A 26133-nucleotide genomic window follows, 5' to 3' on the forward strand; every position below is an offset into this window, starting at 1 on the left:
AGGGAAGACAACAGTATCAGGCAACTGCTCCCAACCTGGGGTGCACAACCCGTTTGGGGGAAAAGGGGGGGGGGGGGAAGATTACTGGGTGTCTATGACGCTTCAGTAATATTGAAGACATTTAGCCTCCTGAGCCACGTGGCAGCTGGACCAGAGAAGCAGTTCCCCAGAGGGCACAGCAGCCCCTAGCTCCTCTCCGGCCGGGCGCAGCAACCCCAAGATCCTAGGTGGCCGGAACGGAGGAGGAGCCCTCCTCCAGCTACATGTAAGCTGCAGTGTTCATGGAACAGGTAAGAGTCATTTATTATTAATGTAAATTTAGTGTTATCATATGTGTTTATAGGGGTTATGTGTGTTTATGTCTGGTGAGGGGGCGGATGGGGGAGTATGTTTTACCTAATGTTAACCAGTGAGGCTTTCACTCAAAGATTGGGAAGCACTGGTCTAAGCCATCAATTTTCATAGCATTTAAACTGTTTTGAAAATCCCATGATGTTTTTTTATAAAATGTTCAACACTGACCTAAGATTGTTTCCATTGAAATCAGTGGGAGTTTTACCATTGACATCACTGGGAGCAGAGTCAGGCTAACACTGAGCTCTTTTTAAAATCTCACCTTAAGTCTCCCACCCTTTATGGCTGTGAAGGAAACCATCATTACTTGAAGTAGTACAATACCGTCGTCTGGGTTGGCAGACACTATTCCATTGTCTAGACAGGTGCTCATGATTTGTTGCTGCTGCCTGAGAAGTCCAACAAGACAGGACACTTTTATTACCACGGTTACTCGGAACCCTGGGGGCAGCTGATAAACTGACAAGAATCATGTTGAATTAATTTAGTTTGGGAAAGCTGTGAACAGGTAGAATAGCAGGATGATGCAAGGAAAAAAAAGGTGGATGGGCAGTAAAATAGAGGACAACTCCCTTCTGCCTACAGAATCAAGGAAGTTTTCAAAAGGGAATAGAAAAGGATAAGAGAGATTGCTCCTTCTCTCTCTGCTCGTAGGGGGTTTCACATTTAACAGACACCTTCAACTCAGAGGCCAATACTTAAAGGGGAACATCAAAACAAAATCAACAGCCAGTAGTTTGGTAGGAATCCCAGTGACTTTTCCCATTCCCTGTGGGTGGGCATGGATATTTTACCAATGCATCGCCCCATGGTATTATCACTGATGAGTCCTTATCCCCCAGTTTATCACATCTATTAGCCAGACTCCAAGTGTGCTCCCCCAGCTGATGTATGATTTTTTCCCCCACCCACTCATAAAATGTATTTTTTTTTCATTATATGACAGTGTGAGAATAATGAAGACAAAATCCATGACTAGCACGGATGAAAGAATAGAAAAAGATAGCCTGCCTTGTAGTTCTAGTTTATCAACCATTCTAAGACATTCTAAGAATTCCACTCTGGGCAGTACAGCTCAAATGCTGTCCATGATGTTGCAAACAGGAGCAAGCATTGCTTTTTAGAGAGGTAGTGATACTTTTTGCAATTAACTACCCCGTACTGTTGTTCATTTCAACAGCATCAGAGCAACACATTCATTCCAGTCAGGTGAATTAAAGCTATAATCTCAACATTTGGCATGTTAGACAAATGACCTGCCTCTGACCCTTATCGCAGGCTGCTTACCTCCCAGCAACTCAGACAAAGAATGCTCTCTTCCAAACACCATCTCATACACGCCACACAGCTAACATCTACTCCTCTCCAAAATAAGATAAAGTTGATAAATTTCAATGAAATTGCTACAAGGCAACACAGATTAATACAACAGAGCTGTGCATGTCAGATCTCTCACTCCCAAACAATAGGTAAAAAACCAGTTTAACCGAACAAAAGCTACAGCAAACCTACCTGCATTCCATTACGACACTTAAAACACATGTACAAAAAAAGGGAATTTAGCTAAAAATACTTTTATTTTGTTGCAGTCACAGCAAAGTATAAGCATGTCTCAACTGAGGAACACACAATTCTTCTATAACCTGTTATAATTGACAAATGGGAGCATTCGTGCTCCGGAATTCTTATAGTGACAATTTTAAAGCAAAATCATGTAGATCTAAGTTCCCATGGAAGTGCAAAGTAGCACTTACGACCAACATGGCTCCTGTCCATGCACAGAAATAGATTATAAGAAGAAAACATCTAACTTTTTTTAAAACACGAAAGTCAAGATTTTCAAAAGTGACTAGTAATTTTGAATGCCTCTACTGTTAGAAACTTGAAACAACTTAAAGGGGTATGATTTTCAGAGTGTTGGTATTCAAGTTTTTTTGATAATTAGGCACCCAAAAAACTAACGTACTCAAAATCTCAAGTCATTTTTGAAAATCTAAGTTTATAAGCACGTGTCAGCATCGAAACACAAATGCCTGACATGCACCACAAGTCTGTACACTGGGCTGTATAATATGATTTGTAGTAGTATTGTTTTGCATTCACTCAAAGTATTTTTAGTTCAGATTCAACTGCACTGTTTTTTCAAAAATGATTAACAATTCCACATTCTGATTTTTTTTTAAATTACATGAACAACCAAACAGAAAAGTCTGAAAGCAGAGAGAGAAGTGAATAAGAAAAATAAGTTTGCCTCAACAGTTTTGCTCTCTAGTTTTAGAAGCATATCCTTTGCCTTCTTTGCTTCTAAAGGGCATATTCAATAAAATATTTCCCTACTTTTATAGAAACGTATTAATTTAGAAATATTTAAATTATAATAAAAGACAAGCAAGGAATCACTGCTCTCTTTTACACAGTTATACATAAGACTTTTAAAATGGCACAACACACATTTTAGATGCCAAGGAGCCTTTTTGTGAAAATAGATGAAGGCATCATTCAGTATTTAACAGCTAGGATCTGAAAAGCACAGAAGACAGAAAAGATTTGGGAAAATATTCACTTATACAAATCTAATATACATGGAAAAATCAGGAATCTAAAGAGTTGTATAGAATCTAGACAAAAACCCAATGCAACTCTGAAAATGTAAGGGTAGGAGTAATTGTCCTATTATACCAACATGGACCCCTGCTGTAAGCCAGTTGCAGCCAGTGGTGTTACATGAGGGATTAATTTGTTCCAATGTCTTTATTTTTCTGAATTACTGCAGACAATGCTATAAGTTGCAGCCCAGAATCGATTCTAAAAGTATGCTGTTCGTATGCTTGCCAGCCTTCATTTGGAAATTACATCAAGTAAGCACTCCCACTCAGTACCAGCTAGTCTTCACTGGTTCTATCTGCCATTAGATTGAAGCTGATGTTCCATTCTTCTTCTATGATTGCTTCCTGTTACTGTGAACCACTGAATGTTCAAAAGACCCAAAATGTCCTACCTTATGCTTCCAGTTGGTAATTATTTGAGTCCTATAACAGATGCTTATTTAAGGATACTAAGCCTTCTCTACATACTGTATACTTCTGAGCAGTGTACTTCTTCCACAGCAGTTCTTAAAAGCGGAGGTTTTTTTTAATAGTTCTGAGCCAATTCCACCCTCAAAAAAAAATATACCGGAAGTGTGTTTGCATTTTTTTTTTTTTTTTTTTTTTTGAGAAAGGCACTGAACAGACTTGATATGAGTTACATGTTTTCCACGCCTCAACTCCTCCTTTACGAGAAGAAAGTCTAATCTAGCTAAGCCTTATTATATAATCAATAAAACAAATTGAAAAAACACTTACTGTTGATGTGATCGATATAGTAGACACCAATCTGAGGATCATATGCAGCCTCCCATCCCCATGGTAGTTCATCCCCAACACAATCCGCGAATGACAAAGGCTTTGTTAACCTAAAAATAAATTAAAGTAATGCAATTAAAGCTATAGGGTTTTTCTTGAAAAAGCCTGGATCCGTTCTATTGTTTACAATTAGAAGCTAAGGAGGACTGTTCTAGAGGCCTAGGAGGAGGAAAGGAGAAGAAAAGTTGACAAGTGACATGCAAAAATAACTTCAAATTCTTGAATGATGTTCCAGGGATACCTTCTGACTATGTTAATTCAGTTAGATAAATTATCCCCAAAATTTGCCTAGCCTAGGCATTCCTGATTGAGAAATCCACTGCAATGCCATCCTCAAACTCTTCAATAATCAAATAATAATAATAGCCAACAGCTTGAAAAAAATCTACTCTCCTATTTGACCCTTATAAGTGGGAAGACCTAAGCTTTCAATCTTGATCTCCAGAGTACCAGTCCTCTGCTTTAATCATAAAATCATCCTTCCTTCCCCAAACAACCACGCAGGAAATTCAGAGAACAGAAAATAACTTCACCTAGTGTACCACACAGGTAATCTTATTCTGATGGACATTTATCCTTGGAAGCATAAGTGGCAGCATGAAGTAAGACTACTAAATCTTAGAAGAAATGTCTAAACTATAAGAGTGTGTGTGTGTGTATGTGCGCGCACACGCAAGCCCACAAAATTCAAATTTCTCAGAAACTCACAATTGATGCTGCAGTGATGGGGGGCCATAAGTACAACAAGATAGACTTCTTACTGAAGGGTACTAAAATCTGTACATCTGTATTAGCAGTCAAAGCAAAGTGACTATACCAGCCTCCCCCCCAAAAAAATGCATGTCTCCACAAATGAGATTTTACTGAAACAATTCACACCGTCTCCCCATCTCAGAGAGGAAAAAGTACTTATCTACAGTCATAGGGGCCTAATCCAGGACCCGTTGACTTCAGTGGAAGTCTGATCAAGCCCAAATAGAGTCTACACCAGTAGTTTGGTTGTTGTTTTATTAAATCTTTATTAGTGACAGGTGCAGCTACACTGGTGTAAGCAGCTGCTTAAATGCTAGTGTAGGCAGGGCACAAACATTTTTAACATCATAAATCCTAGGGTTTCATGTCACAGTGGTAAGAACAAATGTGCCAGGAATGCACTAATCCTTTCATTGGTGAGAGCACCAGTGAAGCTGCATACATTGCTAGGAGGTAAAAATTGTTAGCATAGACAGGACCATAATGTGAAAAATATTCTTCTCAAGAAGCAGCAGCCTTGAACCTCCTAACCAGACCCTCAGTTCTAAGTTCTGAAGAAAGCTGTAGGATACCTCCACACTATCAAAGCCCTGTAGGATTTACATTTTGAGAGTCTAGATCTTCATGTCTCACTCTTCCTCACTTAATGCGGACTTCCTTTCCTCTCTGTGCATTGATTACATCTTTTCTTTCCTCATCTTTCTCCTTTTCAAGCTTCATTCCACATAATTAATGTGTTCAATGGTTATCACTAATTAATATCTGTAGTCAAGTCCCATTTTTTATTTGATGACTAAACAATGACAATCACTTGGAACCAAATTGCAATATTAAATGTTTTCCTGTGAAGTTTCCCACATGGTGTGAGAGACAGGCACACTCAAAGTGAATTCTCTTTGTATGGATTTTATCTATTTTGAAAGGCCTGGTCTACACTGGCAATGGAGGTCGACGTAACATCACTTCTGTCGATCTCCAAAAGCCTGCGTCTATACTGGCACGGCAGTTCCGTCGACTTAAAGTGCGGCAAAAATGGATGTAATAAAACCACCTCCGCAAGTGGTATAGCACCTAATTAGATTTTATTAGGTCGATTTCGTGTCAGTGTAGATAGAGCAGAACATAATTTGACGTTAATGGCCTCCGGGAGGTATCCCACAATGCCCCGTTGTGACCACTCTAGACATTTGCGCTCTGCTGTTACGTGGTCACGCTAACTGGAAATGGCCCCACCCCTCGTGCCCCGGGAAATTTTCAATTTTCATTTCCTGTGCAGCCAGCATGGAGACAGCTTGTAGCTGAACTCGTCATGGCTACTGCAAGGCCCAAATGTGCTCCAGCATGGAGTCGACCAGAGGTCTTAGATCTCACCGTTCTGTGGGGTGATGAGTCTGTTATGGCTCAGCTTAGAGCCAGAAAAAGAAATTTTGACATTTACAGGAAGATAGGGCATGTTGGAGAAGGGGCACAACAGGGACGCACGGCAGTGCCGCGTGAAGATCAAGGAGCTATGACAGACGTATAAAAAAACCAGGGAAGCTAACAGCCGTTCTGGCTCTCACCCAAAACATGCCACTTCTACGAGGAGCTGCATGCAATTCTCGGCGGTGACCCCACCACAGTGCTGCCCCGCAGCATTGATACCTCTGCTGCATCCCACTCCAGGGACAATGATGAGGACTCTGTGGACGAAGAGGAGGCGGCGGTGGCAGAGGAGAGCAGGGTGCAGGAGAGCGGGGTGTCCGTTCTCCTGGACAGTCAGGACCTATTCCTCACCCCAGAGCAGTCCAGCAACTCACAGGACAGCACTAATGATCCCGGGGAAGGCACATCTGGTGAGGTTTATTTCTTAGCAGTTATGTCCTTTTAAAAGGGGGGAGAGGGAGTTTCAGGGGTTTAGCGGACTTTTCTGGGGGGTTACTCCCAGAACAGGATTATTTATGTGCAGATATGCTCTGAGAATCATCAGTTGATATCTCAAGGAAACTTTCATGGAGGTAATTTGTTATCCTTTGCACAAGGTTTTGGGGGAGGGCAACCTAATTCCTTTCTCCCTGCCACGCTGCAATCAAGGGAGCCAGAATCATGGTGGAACACAGCATAGCGGCATAAGGGCCAGTCCGGTACCCCGTTGCATGCAGCAAATCTTCCCTTTCCTCGTGCGTTACCCTCAGGAGACTGATATCCATTATGGTCACCTAGGGAAGACGGCGCATGTTTAAAATATCCGAGCTAAACAGCAGATACCCTGTACCTCTCTATTCCACACTTTATTGTCCTACTAAGTCACTTCAATTATTTTGCTTCGGTTTCTGATGAGACCATTAGCCCCCCTGCGCTGTCCACAGGTCCCCTATGGCCATCTCGTGACAAAATGATTATCTTAATTAAACCATGGCACCCCTCTAACACAGGGCATTTGGAGCTTTTTAAAGATCATTAATCCTCTCTATAGCAGAGTAAAATGCCCCAGCTTACCATCTCTGTAATGGCACAGCGAGCCGACCCTTCTGGGATGTTCGGAATGGAATGAGGGTCTGGTTTACCCTTGTGCACAGCAAGGGGAGTATTTTATACATTGTTGCAGTTGTATCATTTTCTTTGGTCTGCTAACAATGGCAATGTTGTGCATTTCTTTTCGTTCTATAGACACCTCGGCCTTGGCCCAACCCTCTCGAAATGCTGGGGAAAGACTATCGCAGATTAGAAAGGGGGGGGGGAAATCAAGAGACGACATGTTTGGCGAGCTCATGAACGCCTCTGCGGCCACAGACACAGAGAGAGTTCCGAGTGTGGCGGCTGACCTTGTCCCAGAATATGGACAGGGAGAGTCGAGGGTGATGCAGGAGCATGATGGCAGTATCACGTAGGAGATGCTATGAATCATGCGCAACCAGGCAGACATGCTCCAGCGGCTTGTGGAGCTTCAGGAGGAGCAGAGGCCGGACACAGTCCCACTGCAGCCCCTCCATAACGCTCCTCCACCTATGGCTTTGCTGCCCTCCTCCTCCCTCAAGCGGTCTTGGAAGAGAATGGCCAGCTGTAGTACGTGGTGCACTCCACCCTGATGGAGGTGAGCAGAAAGCAGCAGCGGCCCCACTGACAACTGTTCTGCAAGCAATCATGCTATCCCTTGAGACTGTGAATGAACACTAGACCCCCGCTCCCACCGACTTGAATGTTCATAAATAAAAGTTTGCATCATTTTAACACGTTTCTTTATTAAATCATATCTTGCTTGGGAGGGATTTGGAGATATTGATGGTAAGGGGGATGGTAAGCAAAGGCACAACATATAGGAACAGAAATCAGTACTTCATCTCATTGTAGAACCTGGTTTTCAAAGCTTCCGTAATGCAAAGCGCTCTGCAGTTAGCTCTCAGTGTATTGCTTGCATCTGGCTGCTCATAATTGGCAGCCAGTCTTTCTGCCTCCACAGCCCAACCCTGGGGGAACCTTTCCATCTTCGCTTCACACAAGTTATGAAGAACACAGCACGCAGATATCACTGATGGGATGTTCTTTTCACTCATGTCCAACCTAGTGAGCAGTCTCCTCCATCTGGCCTTTAAACGCCCAAATGCACATTCAACAACCATTCTGCAAGCGCTTAGCCTGTTATTAAAACACTCCTTGTCGCTGTCAAGGTGCCTGGTGTACGGCTTCATTAGCCAATTAGCTACTGGCATTTCCACACCCCCAATGTGAATATTTTGGTCTGGGAAGAAAGCGCCCACCTGCATGTTAGAGAACAGCCCCGAATTATGAAATACACACGTGTCATGCACCTTCCTAGACCAACCCACACAGATGTCTGTAAAATGACCCCTGTGATCCACAAGGGCCTGCAGGACCATGGAAAAGTATCCCTTGCTGTTTATGTACTCAGTTGCTAGGTGGGCAGGCACTAAGATAGGGATGTGCATGCCATCAATGGCCCCACCACTGTTTGGGAACCCCATCACTGCAAACCCGTCCACTATGTCCTGCACGTTTCCCAAAGTCAGCAGCCTTCATAGCAGAAGTCTACTGATAGCCCTGCACACTTAAATCATGGCAGCTCCCACTGTAGATTTACTGACTCCAAACTAATTCCCAACCGAGTGGTAACAGTCGGGGGTTGCCAGCTTCCACAGAGCGATGACCACTCTCTTCAATACCATCAGAGCTTGTCTCAAGCGAGTATTTACGCGCTTCAGGGACAGGGCCAGCTCTGAGCAAAGTTCAAGGAAAGTGGTCTTTCACATATGAAATTTTTGCAGCCACTGGTCATCATCCCACAGCAGCATAACGATGCAGTCCCACCAGTCTGTGCTTGTTTCTTGGGACCAGAACACGGGACCACAGACTGCAGATGATGTGTTACGGCCTGCAGCAATCGGGAATTGTTCCGCTTGATGGCTTGTAGCGGGGCAGCCTCGGTGCCCTCGCAGTTGCCTGTGCTTCGGGTTCTCACTCTCCTTTGAAAACACTCAATGATAAGCCGCGATGTATTTGTGATGCTCACAATAGTGCAGAGTTGAGCTGGCTTCATGTCTCTGCAGCAATGGTGAGTGCGCGGCATTAATAAATGGCACGAAAAATCAGTTTCCTGTTTGCTTGGGGGAGGAAGGGAGGGGGAAGGAGCGTTGTATCATGGGATGATGAAACTTGTCCCAACAGCCACCGCAGCTAATTGCACTGTGGGATAGCAAGCCACAGTGCACTGGTTTGACTGCCAACACAAGTATGGTGAGTGTGGACGCAGAAGCCCAGTGCGAGGCAGGGTCATGACCCAGCAATTTCTAAAAATTGGTGGGTGAAAGTCGACTTTAAGTAAGTCGACTTCACTCTGCAGTGTAGACATACCCTTAATATATATAGATTGATGTGCTGTTTTGGTGGGGAAGGAGTAATACTTTTTTTTTTTTAAATAGTTAATACTGAGGAACCATTATAGGAACCATTATTTCTGACAAGGCACAATGAAAAAGACAGTCATAATAGGTTACATCTGAAAGCGATATTAGTGTCTTCCCCAGCTAAGGTTGAGTAAAGCCTTCCAATATTATACTTTTATTTCCTTTGGAACAGTCTTCCAGCTGAAAGACCAGAAGCTTTCTAAAATACTGATTTTTTTTGAGAGAGAAAAAGAAGGATTTGAGTGTTTACTGTTTACATATCAATAGAATTGGAGACTGCATCATAAAGTGACCTTGATGAGAGAACATAATGGGATAGAAACTGTAGAATTTCACAACTGGGTTGACCATGCTCATTTCAGCTTTTGTTTAACTCACTTCATTAGTGAAGAGCCCACTGTAACTTTTACTATCATTTCACCATTACAAACTTGATTCGATACACGTTTATCACAAAAAAGCCAACACCATCCCCGGTGTCCCATTCTTCCCTCTTCCATTTCCCCCTCCCTAACCCCACTTTTTTTATTGCTTGCAATTCAAGCCAAAGGAAGTCTGTTTTGGTTTTGGGGGATGGAATTACAGGGTTGTCAAAAATTTAGAGTGTTTTACTTTTGCCAAAGACTTTTGTTGTTGTTCATTTGTAACTCAAAACCAGTTTCATTTTAGGAAGCCAAACTTTTCATGCAGTTAGATTATCCTAGGAACTAGAGCACAGGTTTTGTTTCAAAACAATTGTTCTATAAACACAACCATTATAAGCATTATAGGGACTGAACCTTAAAAAACACCTGCAGCCCTAGTTTAACTCTTCAACTCGCCAAAAGGGCTGTTCACTTGACTTGGTCTTCACTAAGCACTTCTCTCTCTGATCTCTCTGTTCCTGAGTTCCCCCTTTCCAAGCATCAACTGGTTTGGTCTCTTTCAGCATTGCCCATCAAACATTCTCTCATGCCTTCCCACTCAGCCTTCCCATGACTTCCTCCATCGGCACTGATGATGTCTCATTTGCTCTCAGCCCTCTCCTACCTCTCTTTCATCGATATGGTTGTTGAATCTCTCCATTCCTCACTTAATTCCACTCTTGACTCATTTGCTGCCCTCACCAATTGCAAGGATCACCCTGCCAACCTTCAGCCCTAGCTCATCTGCAACATCCACTTCCCATACACCTGCTCTCACACTGTGGAGTGTCTCCTCCATTACAAATTTGTTCTCATTCAGTACTGCCATCTTCCTAGCTAAACAACTCTACTTCTCCAACTTAACTGAATCTCATACCAACCTTCTTGCCACTTTTAACTCACTCCTCCTACCTCCTTTTCTCTCTCTGCAATCCTACCTATTTATTTCAAGAGAAAATTGACAGAATATGATTACACCTTTCTCCCTCCCTTTGGCTTGTCTTCCCATCCCCTCCTACAACTCTTTCCGTAGTACAGTGCAGAAGTTTCTTCTCCTCTAACCCCTCCATTTAACCCAGAAACCCCATCCCTTGATCTCTTTTGCATCCATTTCCATCCTTCCTTTACTCTCATCCTCAACCTTTCACTCTTCTGACTCTTCCCCTTCACAGTACAAACATGCTTAAGTCTCTTCCATCTTAATAAGATCCACCCTTGACCTTACGTGTCTCTCCAACTACTGCCCCATCTCTTTAATCTTTAAACTCACTAAATGCATTGTAAACAAATTGCTGTCTGAAGTTCTTCTCCTCCCCTCCCATCCTAGATTCCTTCCAATCTGACTTCTACTCCTTGCACTCCACTGAAACCACACTTGCTTGAGTCTAATGACCTCTTCCTAATCAGATTTCAGAATCAGTACTCCATCCTTATCCTCCTTGACTTGTCAGATGCCTTTGACAGTTGGTCATGCTCTTCTTGAAATCTTATCCTCCCCCTTGGCTTCCATGACTCTCTTCTTCTGGATCTCCTCTCTCCTCTAGTATGTCCTGTAGTGGTGGTTCTTAATCAGGTATGCGTACCCATAGGGGTACACAGAGGTCTTCCACAGGGTACATTAACTCATCTAGATATTTGCCTAGTTTTACAACAGGCTACATGAAAAGCACTAGCTAAGTCAGTACAAACTATATCAGTGTTTCTCAACCTGGGGGTTGTGATTTATTTTATAATTATATGGTAAAAATATAAAAAGTAAGCAATTTTTCAGTAATAGTTTGCTGTGACACTTGTATTTTTATATCTGATTTCATAAGCAAGTAGTTTTTAAGTGAGGTGACTCTTGGGATTACGCAAGACAAATCAGCCTCCTGAAAGGGGTACAGTAGTCTGGAAATGCTGAGAACCACTGCTCTACAGGATCCCCCTGATTCCCACTCCAGCTTTCTCTGGAGGTTCCACAAGGTTCCATCCTTAGTACTCTTCCCTTCTCCCTCTACACCTTCTCTCTGTGTAATGTTTTCTGCAAACACAAATTCAGTCACCATCTGCCTCTCTACTCTTAGTACAACCTTCCCACCCCAAAAAAGTAAATGAATTCATATCCCCTGCTGCACATTAAATATCAGGCTTTAAATGCATTTACCTGAAATACTGCACAAATTAAATTTCATGTTCATTTCATTTAAATGAGGGTTCAACTGTACAGCTTTCCGTAAAGTATTGCACTATACGTTTTGTCCTACAATGCAGCACTACTACCTTTGCACGTAGCTATCCAAACTCTCTGAGAAATGCATCTCTCTCTTTACTCCACACTCTAGAAATTAGCAAGGCAAAGTATGCATATGTTATCATTTAAACGTCCAAGAATGGACATTTATTAGAACATAACTGCAACAACCCAGCGACAGAATAAGGTCACTGGACCACCTAACTGGAACCTGACTCACTTGAATATGCACTTCCTCACAGTGGTGCGTAATGAGGACAGAGGAAAGGTTTCTATGACATACAAAAGACTTTACAATGACACAATACAATGCTAATACATTTTTGTTTTACCTCCTGGTGTTTCCCCATAACAATCTCAAACAGCTTTAATTATGACAAATACCATGAGCAGCAAAGTACGATCAGCTTCAACCATTTCATCCTGTTGTTTTGCACAAGGGAGATCTAAAATGTTAAATCCGTCCTTTGTTCCTAATTATTACTGCAGTTAGGAGTTCAGAAAACAGCATGCCTAATGGTCCAAGCAGGTCAGAAAACAGCATGTCTAGCAGTCCAAGCAGAGTATTGATTGCCTATTGATTTTACAGAGCAAAATAAATATAAAGCATGAAATTATCAGATATGATCCTTCATGCCAGGTTGCATAGATTTCTGCTCTGCTTACAGTATCCATGTCCTTTGAAATCAAGTTTACAATATCGACAGTAAAGGGAAAAGAAATGTTGATCGTTTACTGAAATGCTTAGCAGAAGTATATGTATGAAATGTGTAAACAGCATGTTTTTGGCACGAGATTACATTGTTCCCTCATATCATAGCAACCCATAAAGTGCTAGTCAGGAGGTGCCAAATACTCAAAGAAAAGACTCTGTGTTCGTGAACTCAGTACCTGCAACAGGAATTAGGCCAACACAAAGTAAGCTTTCAGTTATTGTAACAGGCAAGAGGGTGGCATTAAAAGAATGGGCTTCATTAGTACTCTACCTTGAACGGGGATCTTCATGTGCTTTAATCACTTATCTAGTTCTCAAAAATTACAGTTGTAAATTTGGCAGCACTAAAACCAATTCTTCCAGCTTTCTGTCAGATTCCATTCCAGAAAGGGATTCATGGGCTTCATTTCATCCATATTTGTCCCAGTGTGTTTGCTTCTGACATAATGTATCAAAAGTTCAATACACAGTAAAGCTGGGAGAGAGAGAACTTTATTTCCATGACATGGGTCAGGGTTAGAGAAGGTGATACTCCCGTCACACTTGACTTGCAGTTACTATTACCAGTGTGAGCCAATCTTCTTAGCTACACTGCAAAAATCTCACCTGTTCAGATCATCTGAACCTGTTTGTAGTAAACTTTCCTAGAAGGATAGCTGTCTGCAATTTTTTAAAAAGAGATGGCACAATAATTATCACCAGCTTAGCACTAGAGGACGACAAAATTTGCACTCTCACACCAAACCATTCATTCGCTAGCTCCTTGGCCCACCCAGCTCTGTAAACCCACTGGTCCTTGGTATTATTTCCTTCTCCCAAAAGCCTTTGTTATCCTTGTTTTTCCTGACAGAATGGCAGGCAACTACAATTTCTAAACACTCTGAACCCTTCAGGCAGCTGCAGGCAGTGCCTCAAAAAGACATTTGTGAAAGCCATTGCAGTGGTACTAGGGATGTAAAAGGTTAACCGTTTAAACGGTAATCAGCTGATTACCATTTAAACTGGGGGGTGAAGGGGAGCGGCAGCTGGGCTGGCCCCCCGCCAGCGAGAGCTGCCCAGATGCTCTTGCAGGTGGGCAAGCATGGAGCCCAGAGTGGGGGGGTAGCTGCAGCTGTGCTGGCTTCCTGTGAGCGGGGAGGAGGTGCAGAGCCCAGTGCGGAGGGCCAGCCCAGCTGCAACTAACCCCTCCCAGCCCCCGCACTGGGCTCCGTGCTTCCCCACCAGCAAGTGCTGCCCAGTTGCGGCTACCCCTTCCCATCGTTTAACCATTTAAACATTCTATTTTTAGAATGTTTAAACGGATTTTTGATTCAACTAATTTTTACATCCCTAATTGGTACCCACTGCATTGTATGCAAAGATGGACTGCTTAAGTATGCACTGCATACAACTCAGAAAAGAGAGAGATACCCTTTTGGAAGGGTTACTTGGTGGGCAGGAACTCCACAGACAGAGAAGAACAAGCCAAGAATGGCTTGTTGGCGAACTCTGTGCTATTCCAGTAGTGGCTCTAGATGTGGCAGGCTTGGTACCTGCTTGTTTATTTTGTTCCTAAGACCAGCTTTATTAGATTCGCAAAGTCATTTTGCAGTGCACATTGAACCATTGCCTTAATGGGGTACTCAATTCAAATAGGAAACTTTTTTGTTTGTTTGTTTCGTTGGTTTTGTTTTTAAATAAGGCATGCCAGTTATATTAGCTATGCCAATGTAAAGCTACTGGGAGTAGCTCAAACTAAATGCCACTCAAATTTTTAAAAATGTGAAAATACTCAGTTATATCAAGTTATGTTGCTGGTGCTCAAAGTCACTAGCAATATTAAATGTATTGTTACTATAGATCTGCTCATGTGCATGCACATACAATATAAATAATCTGATCCAGCTTTGAAGCTCTGAGGCCACAATATAGTCTTGATGTTCATGCACAGGCGATGACACTACAATATTTGTGGTGTTAAGTGTTCTTTCTGAAATCTGAACTGGACCCTCATATTGGAAATTTACTATATATAGGATATAAAAAGTTAAAGGAGGGATGCACATTTAAAAGAAGGCAGGTTTATTAGTTTCATCAATAAACAACTCCTGGCTACATTTGATATAGTTTTGTTTTCTTTAAAAGGTTTGGAGCATATCCTATTGATATAAGCACAAACAAAATTGTTAGAAATTTTTAATAAACATTGAAACTCAGGCTAATTGGACACTGAGTATAGGTTGTGAAGTTTTCTAAAAACCCTTCAAGAGTCTTGGATTATTCCTGCTCTTAATAGCTTTGTATGATCATGCCTTTTTAATACCAAGAGTGCTTTGGGTCTGAAGAAAATATATTGCGGGTTTTTTGGTGAAGTACAATGCAGACTACTTATATTAAGGGACCAAAGAAGAGCACCCTCATTATGGTAACTGCAATAGAAACCAGTGATGCTGAACAAGGCAAGCATATAAAGGGTTCTTGAGACTTAATGAAATCAAGTCTCATGAGCTTTGTCTACACTAGTAAACTGAACAGCTGCTGATAGTGGTTTTCAGTGATGTCTCCCTGCATCAATATTAATAAAAGCTTAAATGCTAGTGTAGACAAGACAATACCACGTTCAATCCCGTTTTAGACAATGGAATTAAAGCTTGGAAAAATATTTTTTCCATTAAAAAATTTTAAACACAGCTCTGAATCACCTAGTACTGTTGTCACCATCAACTAAAGTGTCAGGGAGCAAAAGCAAGGAAAGCAAGAGGAAGTTAGCTTCATTCTATTTAGTGGATATTTTTTCTAAACTAGGTTTGAAAACTGGTAGCAAGGTTTAGGGAAAAAGCATTTACAGGCTTGGGACAGGATATGTGCTGAGATTTTAAAATGGGAGAAGAGAAGAATTGTTTATCTGTTCTGTTAGCTTTTTACACTACTTACGTGCCTCTTTTCAGGAATTTAGGCCCCAATTCAGTACAACGCTGAAGGGGGTGGTTTGCTGAATTGGGGTCCTTAGTTCTCTCCTAGAGAGCCCTGTTCAAACACTGGTACCTCAGTATTGCCATGTGAAATGGCAGTATCACTGTATTATTGCTTATTGCTGACCTACATAGAACTGTGTGCATTGTACCAGATTGTACACCATTCCTGAGCAGTCATAACTGGCAATATAACTGACTGTGTCACATTGGAAAGTGGTTTATCCTAACACTCAATTTCTGTCTACAGTAGAAAATTATGTCCCATTCTCCAAATGCTTTTCAATAACTAGTCCACTTAAGTCAGTTTTGAACAGGATTTAGCTGCTAGCATCAAATGGACAAAGCTGTTTTCAACTTTATTACAGAAAATGTTCTAAAATTTGCTTAACTCAGTATTCACCCTTGTAACAAGAATGTTACGTCTCTTTTCTGCATTTGTACCACACCCAGCACGATGGGGCACTAATCTCAGTTGGGGACTTTGGACACTACCCCATTATACAAATACATTATTTACTTCTAGCATCATCATTCAGTAAGATATTTCAGTTCATGTGTTTTATGGGGGAGAGAATTTTGTCCATTAAAAACAACAATAAGATAGGCTATGTGAAACGAACATCTCTGCAAAAAATTATGGACTCCATTCATTTTAATGGTAGCATACACTAAGCAAGTAGTAATTTTGGAGAAGTCTTCATTGAGGACAAATAACAGAAGAACGAATGGCTTCTCTTTACAGAAATAAAGAGAGGAAAACATTTATTTTTCCCAAGAAAAGACAGTGAAATGTAAAGCAGGTGGTGGAGCAGACCTAAAAACTGTATTTACTGAACAAAACTAAAGAAATACAAATCAAGACCCACATATAAAGCTACAGCATCTTTTCCTTAAAGACATGCCTTTTCCCTCAACAGAGCAGTTACAAAGCTGCTATCATGGGAAAGTTATTTGTTTTACACTAGCTAACACTGCTTCAGGAAGAAGGGTGTTTTTGTGGTATTCAGACTCAACTGTACAAACAACACAAAAGATTAGGGGTTTTTTTTTCTCTCTACCAATACATTCCCCTGTCCTTCCCCCGCATCTCTATACTGCAGGGCCCATTTCTATACTGCAGGAAGGCAGAAACTTGTGATACAATTCTTCAGGTCCTCAAAAAGATCTTGACAGCCCCCCTCCAGTCAAGTGAGGAATTGATTTTTTTTTTCCATGCACAAGTGTGTGAGAGGATGGGGAAGGGAAGGTGGGAAAAGTTAAGGGAACACACAAGAACTTAAACCTAAGAGTCTATTCCTCTTAGAAAGAGGAGCAAAGCTTTTGCTTTGCAGTTCACTTAATTTATGCCTCTTAAAAGGCTCTCATTAACATTAATCAAAACTATATTGCTTGTGTTATAATTGTAATATCGTGCAAGGACACTGCCTAGTCCCCAGTTACAAAAGGGTTCAGCTTATTTAGCATCCCTCTTTCTCCTCACACAGGTGTTCAGGAGAAGGGCTGACTGATAGTCTGAGACTCAGAAGGGGAAGAATGCTTTTGGTAAGGAAGAGATCCATATCTATAGGTCAATAGAACTAAGCTGAACTGCATGCTGGCAAGTTTCTGCTTATGTTATAAGCAGAAAACAGTTAGTTTAATCATCATCCCTGGAGAAAAGGCCCTGCTGAATGTAGCTATATATTCTGCAACATCATTCCATCAGCTCACAATGTTGGGAAAAACCATCAAATAATTAAATGCAGAAAGAAAGTTAGAAAGTGGTAGTTTCAGTTTCTCACACTGGTATGCTATACTATAAAGAAATTAAACTACTGCAATGTGTGCCACTCTACAGCACCACGTTCAATGTTGAATATTTTGAAAGGGTGTTATGGGTTTTTTTGGTGCCATGGCAGTTTTCTCCTGCATTTTTCTTTCACACAGAAACATGTCCTGCACTAGCATGTAAGACCTAAATATTAGACACATGGAATGTTAGGAATGTCTGATAACCATTCCCTGGGCAGGGATCATTCCACAGCCATAAACCAAATGATATGACCTTTGAGCTTTCCAGAGGAAGCTCAGATGCAGTGGAATTATAAAAAGGCCATTATGTTGGGTGCTATTATAGGTTATTTTAAAATATAGTTGTGCATGTTGATAAAGGCAGAAAACTATCATCATATTTAAGTTTATTAAAGTTTTCTTAAAATGTGCTACTAACTTTAATTAGTGCATGTGTTAAGGCACATCCTGTATTTTTTTTAAATCCTCTCTCCTCCCCTCCCAACCCCCACTCTCCTCCCTCTGCTCAGTCACTACCTGTAAACTGAACATGGAAATGTTTGTCTTACCAATTTTCCCTTCTTTCTTTCTTTCTTTCTGATTTCAGACACTGTTTATTACAAGGCTACTTTGGAGAGCTGGGCGGCTATATCACTGAGAAATAAAAATAACTGAAGTATTGGTTTTAAGACCTTTACCACAAAGGCAGACACAAATGGATTTTGCAATTGGCATTATTTGAACAGCTCAAGAATGTTAGGCATTTAAAAGGCAAATAAGAGAAAGTGTGTTCCAAAGAGCTTACAATCTTATTTCAGACATGATGCAACAAATAATGGGGAACAAAGTGACATTAGGGTGGAAATATTGCATTAGAGACTTGAGAATGGGAAATGATCATAAATGATAAGTTTGTTATAGGGATCAATACTTTTATGCCAATATTTTGGAAAGTTTGACAGCTTAAGGGGGAAAATACCTTGTATGTTTTCAGAAATTAAATAATAAAAGTGACTCTCATGACACCTAAAGAACAGATCAAGCTGATGAAATGCACTGCATCATATACACTGGCAAATAAGCAGGACCTGCATGACAACTACAATTGTACGTGTAAATGCAATAATTGTGTGTGAAAACTTCTGAAAAATCTGGCTTTAAAAGGAATGATTTAATTTGCTGAACTATCGTATTTTAAAATACAGCATCTTTCACCTAGTTGTATTCTTGACTAGAAAGCAATTTTCTCCCAGCTCAGTTCAAGTTTCATTGTTCTGAATGATTGATATCACAGAGGAAAAATTCAAAAAGCTATCAAGTTAGGCTCTTAGACCCATATTTAGGTTCCTCAACAGGAGAAACCTGGGTTTTCAAAAGATAGCACCTGCTGTTCCCATAAAATCACTATATGGAAAATCAGATTACTTTTAATCAGGAGCCTAAAATTTAGGCAACTTGGTTGGAAGACATTGGCAATTATCTTTGAACATTTGCTTGCTTTTTTTTTTTTTTTTTTTTTTTTTTTTTTTTTTTTTTTTTTTTTTTTTAAATTACTGTTCGCATTCTGAACCCCTTAATATACATCCATAGAGCATGTACTGAAGTTCTAAACTTGGTTTAGATAATTATCCAAGGAATATTTAGCCACCAAATATATGGTGCAGGGGAGGAAGCGGTGAACTTTGGGCAACCCACCCTTTGTTGCACTGATGGTGTTGGATGGGCAATGGCTGTTAGAAAACCTTCATCCTCCCTGAATTCCCAAGATGAAGTCAGCACTGAAAATTAACATGCCTGGCCTTCTGGCTGATCTGTGGTGAATGTCCCCAGCAAAGTACAAGGTTGCAGACAGACAGAAAATTATATTAATTTTTTCCCCAAAGTTTAATTTTGGAACTGGAGAAAGAATGCATCTGAGTGTACATTTAACCCAACAACAGGGTATAAGAACAGGAACCAGCACTGAAAATCACCATCACCATACATGAGTTAGAATCATTCCCTCTTCCTTTTTCTTCCTCTTTTGTGACTTTATATACCATTTCTATAATTCACTCTGCTCACTTCAACATCCAGAGAAAATGATTTGAAACTTCATGTGCAGAATTCCCCCCTCTGAAGCTTCCATCATAGTAAATGATATTTATAGGTGGAATTTTCAAAAGCACTCATTGTTCATGTAACTCTGCTCCCACTGAAGTCAATGGGAATTTTAACATTGATTTCAGTAGTAGACGACCTAGATCAATGCCAAGTACTTGTGAAAAGTCCCACCCACATTAGCATCTCAAAGATCTTTACAAACATTTAATTTCAGGAATACTCCTGAGAGCCACTGTAATCAAGTAGAATAATAAATTTTAAAACAAGTAACAAAGAACTGCCCAAGATCACATAGGGCCTGAGCAGATGCCACTGAAGCCAATGGAAGTCTTTGGATCAGATCCAGTGATTCAGTGGCAGAGGTAGGATTGGATCCCATGAGGTGCTGATTCTGTCTCACGCTCCAATCATTAAAGAGCTTAATCACGATATTTATGTAACTCTTGAGGCCTAGATCATCAGTTTCTATTCCAATCGTTTCCCAACAATTCTTAACACATGCTGAATTATTGTTTCAATACCATGTAGAGCAGCGTTTCTCAACCAGTGGTACGCATACCACCGGTGGTACTTACGAGAAGGCTGGGTGGTACGCGAGCCGTACCGCGCCGCCGAATCCGCCGCCGGAAATGCCCTCCCGCCCGCCCTCGCGAAACTTTGCCGCAGAAAACGGGCAAACGGCGGAAGGGTTTCGGCGGCCGGTATTGTTTCTCCCATGTCTCTCCCCGCCGCCGCGAAACCCCGCCGCAAATCCCTCCCGCCGCCGCCGCGAAACCCCGTCGCTGCCGCACGTCCCCTCCCTTTTTTTCCCCCGAGTGGTACTCGGGTCGGGTACAATCAGGTCAAGTGGTACTTGACCTGACTGTACCTGGCCCGAGTGGTATTCGGGGAAAAAAAGGTTGAGAACCACTGATGTAGAGTATAGCCCAGTTCTCTTCCTCTGCAGCAGACGGATGGACTAGATCAAAGTTCCCAAAGAGTGGTCCAAAGCGACTCCACAGCACTGGTTCTCCCCACTTCCAGCAGCCAAACTGCATTAAAAACAACTAAAACTACATTATGAATTGCTTACATGGAAAGTATAGTTGTCACAGATTTTGTGTGACTGCAAATGGCAGAGTCCACGAGACTGAGTTGGAGGGATCTGTCCAAGAGACAATCTTTGTGTTAAGATGTAAGAGAAAGTTCGACAACCCTTAGACTAGATAATGCAAGGGGTTTCTTCAAACTACTTCAGCTACAATTGCATGTCAGAGCATCAATCTCTAGAGCACAGGGTCCCAAACTGTGGGGTGCGCCCCCATTGGGGGGCATGGAGGAATGTTGAGGAGGCATGGCAGGGCTTGGGCCAGGCCCCAAGGAGGGCGGGGAGGCAGCACCACCCAGGCCTGCTCTGCCCGGAGCTCTGCTCTGGTCCCACTCTCTAGCCCCAGCCCCCGGCCCGGTCACTCCTCCGCAGGCCACAGGCCCCAGCTGCGGTGCCCAGGCCCACCAGCTCTGGCCACCGCAGTCCCCGGCGCCTGGTCACAGCCCCTGGCCCAGCCACAGCTCTGGCCTCAGTTCACATGCTCGACCCCCCAGCTCTGGTTGTCCCCAGGCTGCCACCGCAGCCATCCCCCGATCTCGGCCCCCAGCCACTGCAGTTGGTCCCTGGGGCCCCACCCCAGTCCCAGCCTCAGCCCCTGACTGCACCCTGCTCCCAGGCCCGGCCTGGGGAGGGCACACATTGTAAAATTTTTGGGGACCACTGTTCTAGAGAAACTACACGTTAGTGGGTGGTCTGATGGATTCTGCAAAAGTGAAATGTAATGGGAACATCAGACTAACGTGGGGGCTGGAGAGAACACAAAACACAATCTTTTGGAGTTTATCTTTGATAAGCTATTTGTTAGTCACTTCATATAAAAGTCTAACATTAATCTAAACCCCACTAATATTGAAATGTCAAAGTACTTTAAAACCACACATCTGAAAACTGGTTGTAATGTAAAAGTGTGCCAGTTTGTTAACCCCACTTCCACACAAAGAATCTGATTCTCTGAATATTCAAAATTCCATCTTTCAGTGCATTAGTTAAAATGAAAATGATTTTCTATATGCAATCCAAGACAGATCCATAACATTCAAACACCATATTAAAAAACGGTATTGTTTCTGTTGGTTTAAGTATTGAGTCCCTTTAGCACTGCCAATGTTTTTACGTTCTTTACTTGCAGTATTAATTGAATTTAAGTCTTAGATGGGATTTATTCCCATTGGTAATAAAGTTTAAGGCATGAGAAGTATGCAACAACTATATAACAGTAAACATTAAAGTGTTCACTGAGAGTTCAAACACACCCACACCCCCACCCAACCCTCCTTCAAAAGCTTTAACTAATACAGCAAAGTAAGCATTGTTACTCTGTGACTAAAAGAAACACTGCACATATTCCTTAATTTGTTTAGGCAGGGACTCTGTATTGAATTAAATCTCCTTTCTTCATTCCAGAACTTTACCCTACTGTGCAAGCTGATTTAGTGATTTGTAGGTCAAATATGCTTTTCTGTGGTTATCAGAATGGAATTCAAAAGGGGATGGGCCATAAGGATTATAAATCCTTTTTCATTCTCATCATACTGATCAAGAGTTCCTCTTTAGTAAGCAACATTTGGCATGACAATTACTCAAAGTAAGAGTACTTTGCCCTTTTCAAAGTACTTCCAGTTCTCAACTGCTTGACTCTCCCTTGTAATTTTTCATTTCAGGAGCAGAAAAGTCAGAAACTGTGAAAAAGTTGATATTTCTATTAAGTCAATGTATTTAGAACATAAACATTCAAAATTAAACAGGTATTTTATTGGAGAGAATATGTATTATACATACTTAGAATAATTGTTGCAACTTTTTCAGGCAACGATAACAGCTTATCAGACTGAAACGTTCCTTGAACTAGCCAATGTCTGTTCTCTCCACCCAGGCAATTTCATGCATTTTTTCTGACAGCATGGGCTACCCCAACCCTCAGTCACAAAACTGGTATATGGAGCATCTCAAACTCCGTTCCTGGTTAGAGTGTGCACAAATAAATGGAAAGCTATGCAACCCATCATAAAGGCTCATCACTGTGGCAGACAGAGAAAGTCTAGACCACAAAAAAAAGGGTGGATAAAAAATAAATAATTTATTTTAAAAAAATCGGTTTTTATTTTTAAATCAATAAAATATTAATTTCTCTCTCATTTAAAAAATAAGAGTTACAATTAAATCCCATCACAAACATGCTAAACCTACACTTACAGTCTCATAAAAATGAATTAATGGCTCTAGTCTGTGCAGCCTAACTACCAGCTCTTGCTTCTTGAAAATTCTAGGCTTCCAGTTTCTGTTTCAGTTTCTGTTTCTCAGCAGACTAAAGTCATATGTGCAAAGAAAAACCACAGGCTGTATAGGATTGTTCTTGTTCTATGCTTATGTGGTGGTGGAGTGCGCCAAGCAAGGCAGAGGCAGTAGTTAAGACACAGTCTTAAAGACAGAGAGACAAAGGATGGAGGAAGAGTAGAAAGGAACAGTGGAGTGGACTGGAAAGAAAAAAGGAAGACATTATTCAGTACACACACAGCTTCCTATATTCCCCCACACTTTCGCCACAGAAAAACTGCCATGTCTTCTGGGTGTAAGAGAAACCCTATCTGGGAATATTTTGAAGAAATTCCTGGTTGATTGCTTTGAACAATTTAGTAAGAACTGGCCTATTCTCATAAAACTTTGTGAAGAAAATCATGATAAAAATAGATGGAAGTATCTCATCCAAAGTATCTAACATTGGATTAAAGAGGAATGCAGAGGATATGCTCAGTATACCGAAGCCTATATCCATAAACAAACTTCAGAGAAATTGTTGCTGCATTGCTAATGCTGTTGAAATTTGGAAGGCATTTCAAGAGACATTGAAGAAAGAAATGCCTCACCAAAAAGTTAAACTGCAGGCATTAAAGAAGCGAATGGATCATGCACTAAACTCCACCTCATTTTCTTGCGAACATTCTTGACCCCAGATACAGAGGTAAATGCCTAACTTCTGAAAAAGATGCTGCTGCCATGGCATGGGCATCTCAAAATCACTCCTCAGTTATGCCAGTCATAATAAATTTCAGGGCTGGAGCGGAACCATTTAAACAGTACCTGTTTACTGATGATGTTTTGAACAAAATCACTCCCCTGAATTGGTGGAAATCATTAGCCAGGCACCTTGAAACAGAGTTCCTTCAGTTGCTAAGCCAACTTTTCACAGCAGTAGCTTCCTCCGCAGGCAGAGAGAGAATATTTTCATCATTTGGTATTGTTCACTCAAAGCTAAGAAATCGACTAGAAGCTGAAAAAGCAGGAAAACTCGTATTTGTTTCAGTCTATGAATAAAAATGACAGTGGGAGTGAAGAAGATGAGAGCTAGTTATAGAAGTTTTAAGGACAGCGTACATTTAGTGTTGTGATGACTTGTCCGTTAGTTAATAAAATTTGAAAATTAAAAAAACAAGAGTTTAAGGACAGCCGAGAGCCGGCAACTCAGGAGACTGCTGCAATTGCAAATGTGAAACGTTTATGTAACATTTAAGATTTAGTTTAATAAAATATAAGTGCTATTGTGTTTGTGTGTGTGATTTCGTTCTTACCATTCCTAATGTACTGCTGCTGCATCTGCAGCTTGACACAGATAATGAGTATTATGTACTATTTCCTAAATTAATAAAAATCAAGTTATCTAAAAAATTACACAAAGTGTACCCTCCTAGATCTTGTAAAATGCTGTACTGAGTTGTAAATTAACATGTTTTAGTGATCAGATTTGCACAATTGTTTAAGAAATATGTGAAGAAGTATCAGTGGGAAACTTTATTTAAATCATGATTTAAATCGCCTTGATTTAAATCAATCCATCCTTCCACAAAACATGAATATACCATCTTTCTAAATCTACTGTGACCTTGTAACATTAGCCATGGATGCCACTGCCTCAAGTCCAACAGTATGGCAGTCACCATTCATGCCTTCATTCCTTTTGCACCATAAAATATTGAACTTCCTTCTTTAAAGCTTTGCCAACTCCTAGCTCTCCAGACTCCAGTAAATGCACAATTCTGGTGCCCACATTCTCACATATACAAAGATGCATGATCCCATCCTCTTGCTTACAGCTTACCAGTCGTTGGTACCATTGGTTCAGAAGGCAAACATAGCCCAGTCAAAAGAAAAATGGATTTACGAAACATACTATACCACTGTCATCAGCAGTCCATAATAAAATCAGCAGCAGCATTTCATATCTTCAAAGAACTGTACAAATGTTAATCAATCTTCACAATACCCCTCTGAGGTACGAAATCAATCAGCATCCCCATTTTACAGTGGAAAAAACAGAAGGAGGTGATGGCCCACATTTTTAAGCTTAGTTGCCTAAAGTTAGGCACCTAGAAACATATTTAGACATCTAAAAGTGAAGAGATTTTCAGAAGGAGTAAATTACTTCTGTGGGAGCATCACTCAGCACCTCTGACAGTCAGGTCACTTACTTAGATGTCGAACAGTAGTCACCTAAGTTTGAAAAGTTGGGCAAGTGGCCATTTGTGGTGCTTTACAAACAGAGGAAGACAGTCCCTGCCTCCCAAAATATGTGTTTTAAAAAAGCTCACGTAATAAGTCTGGGGCCAAGAAGCAAGAATAGAATTCAGGAATTCCTGGCTGCAAGGCCCATTCTTCCACATCTTAAAATTAACAACTTTGATACGACTTGTCACATCTGAAATTAAAACTTCAGTATGTAGCAATAAAAAAATAGCCGCTGTTTTAAACAGAAAGACATCCAGGTTGGTTGGTTGTAATCTACATTACTGTATGTTTTACATTAGCTCCAAAAAGGGTGACACGGCACCAAACTGTGCAAGCCATGCTCAAAGCTCTCAAATAAAATGAGTGTAGTAGATTCAGCATCAAGTGACATAAGTACAGAATACAACTGGCTATTTTTGCTCAGAAGTTGCTCAGACTAGGTCTATGGACAGATCTTATGTCAGCATAATTACGCCAGCATAGCCACTTAAGCTATGTCTTCACTGATGGCGGCAAATTCGCCACCATCAGATCGATTTCTCTGGATCGACTGAGCGGTCAGTGAAGACCTGCTCAGTTGATCCAGAAATCAACATATTAAGACCACCTCCACAAGTAACATAGCGCTGCATCGACCGGAACGCGGTTCCTGTCAGCACAATGCAGAAGAGAAGCACAGAAGTCGACAGGAATTACGCAAGTTTTTTGCGTAGCTTGTGTAACTCTGGTCGACTGCTGCCGAATCTCAGAGGTAAGTGAAGACAAGCCCCTAGCGTAGACGCAGCGTACACCGACAGAAGAAGTTCTTCCAGTATAAGAACACCACCTCGACAAATAGTTGTATCTACACTGGGGATTTTGTTGGCATAGCCAGGTCTCCAGGGGATGTGGTTTTTTCACACCAACATAGTCAGGCTGATAAGTTTTAGGAATAGGTTAGGCCTTAATATTAGAA

General features: G+C 41.3%; 1 protein-coding gene across 2 annotated transcripts in view; it reads right to left on the reverse strand.

Moving 5' to 3' along the window:
* WWC2 (WW and C2 domain containing 2) overlaps nt 1–26133 on the reverse strand; it is a 143941-nt gene that overhangs the window by 87890 nt on the left and 29918 nt on the right. For both annotated transcript variants that reach the window (XM_067551683.1, XM_067551684.1), the window contains exon 2: nt 3699–3808. In XM_067551683.1, the coding sequence (XP_067407784.1) occupies nt 3699–3808 (110 nt within the window). The remainder of the gene's footprint in view (nt 1–3698; nt 3809–26133) is intronic.

The sequence above is a fragment of the Emydura macquarii genome, unplaced genomic scaffold, assembly GCF_026122565.2.
Source record: "Emydura macquarii macquarii isolate MOO-44397 ecotype Brisbane River unplaced genomic scaffold, CSIRO-AGI_Emac_v2 contig_1363, whole genome shotgun sequence".
Classification (NCBI taxonomy): domain Eukaryota; kingdom Metazoa; phylum Chordata; order Testudines; family Chelidae; genus Emydura; species Emydura macquarii.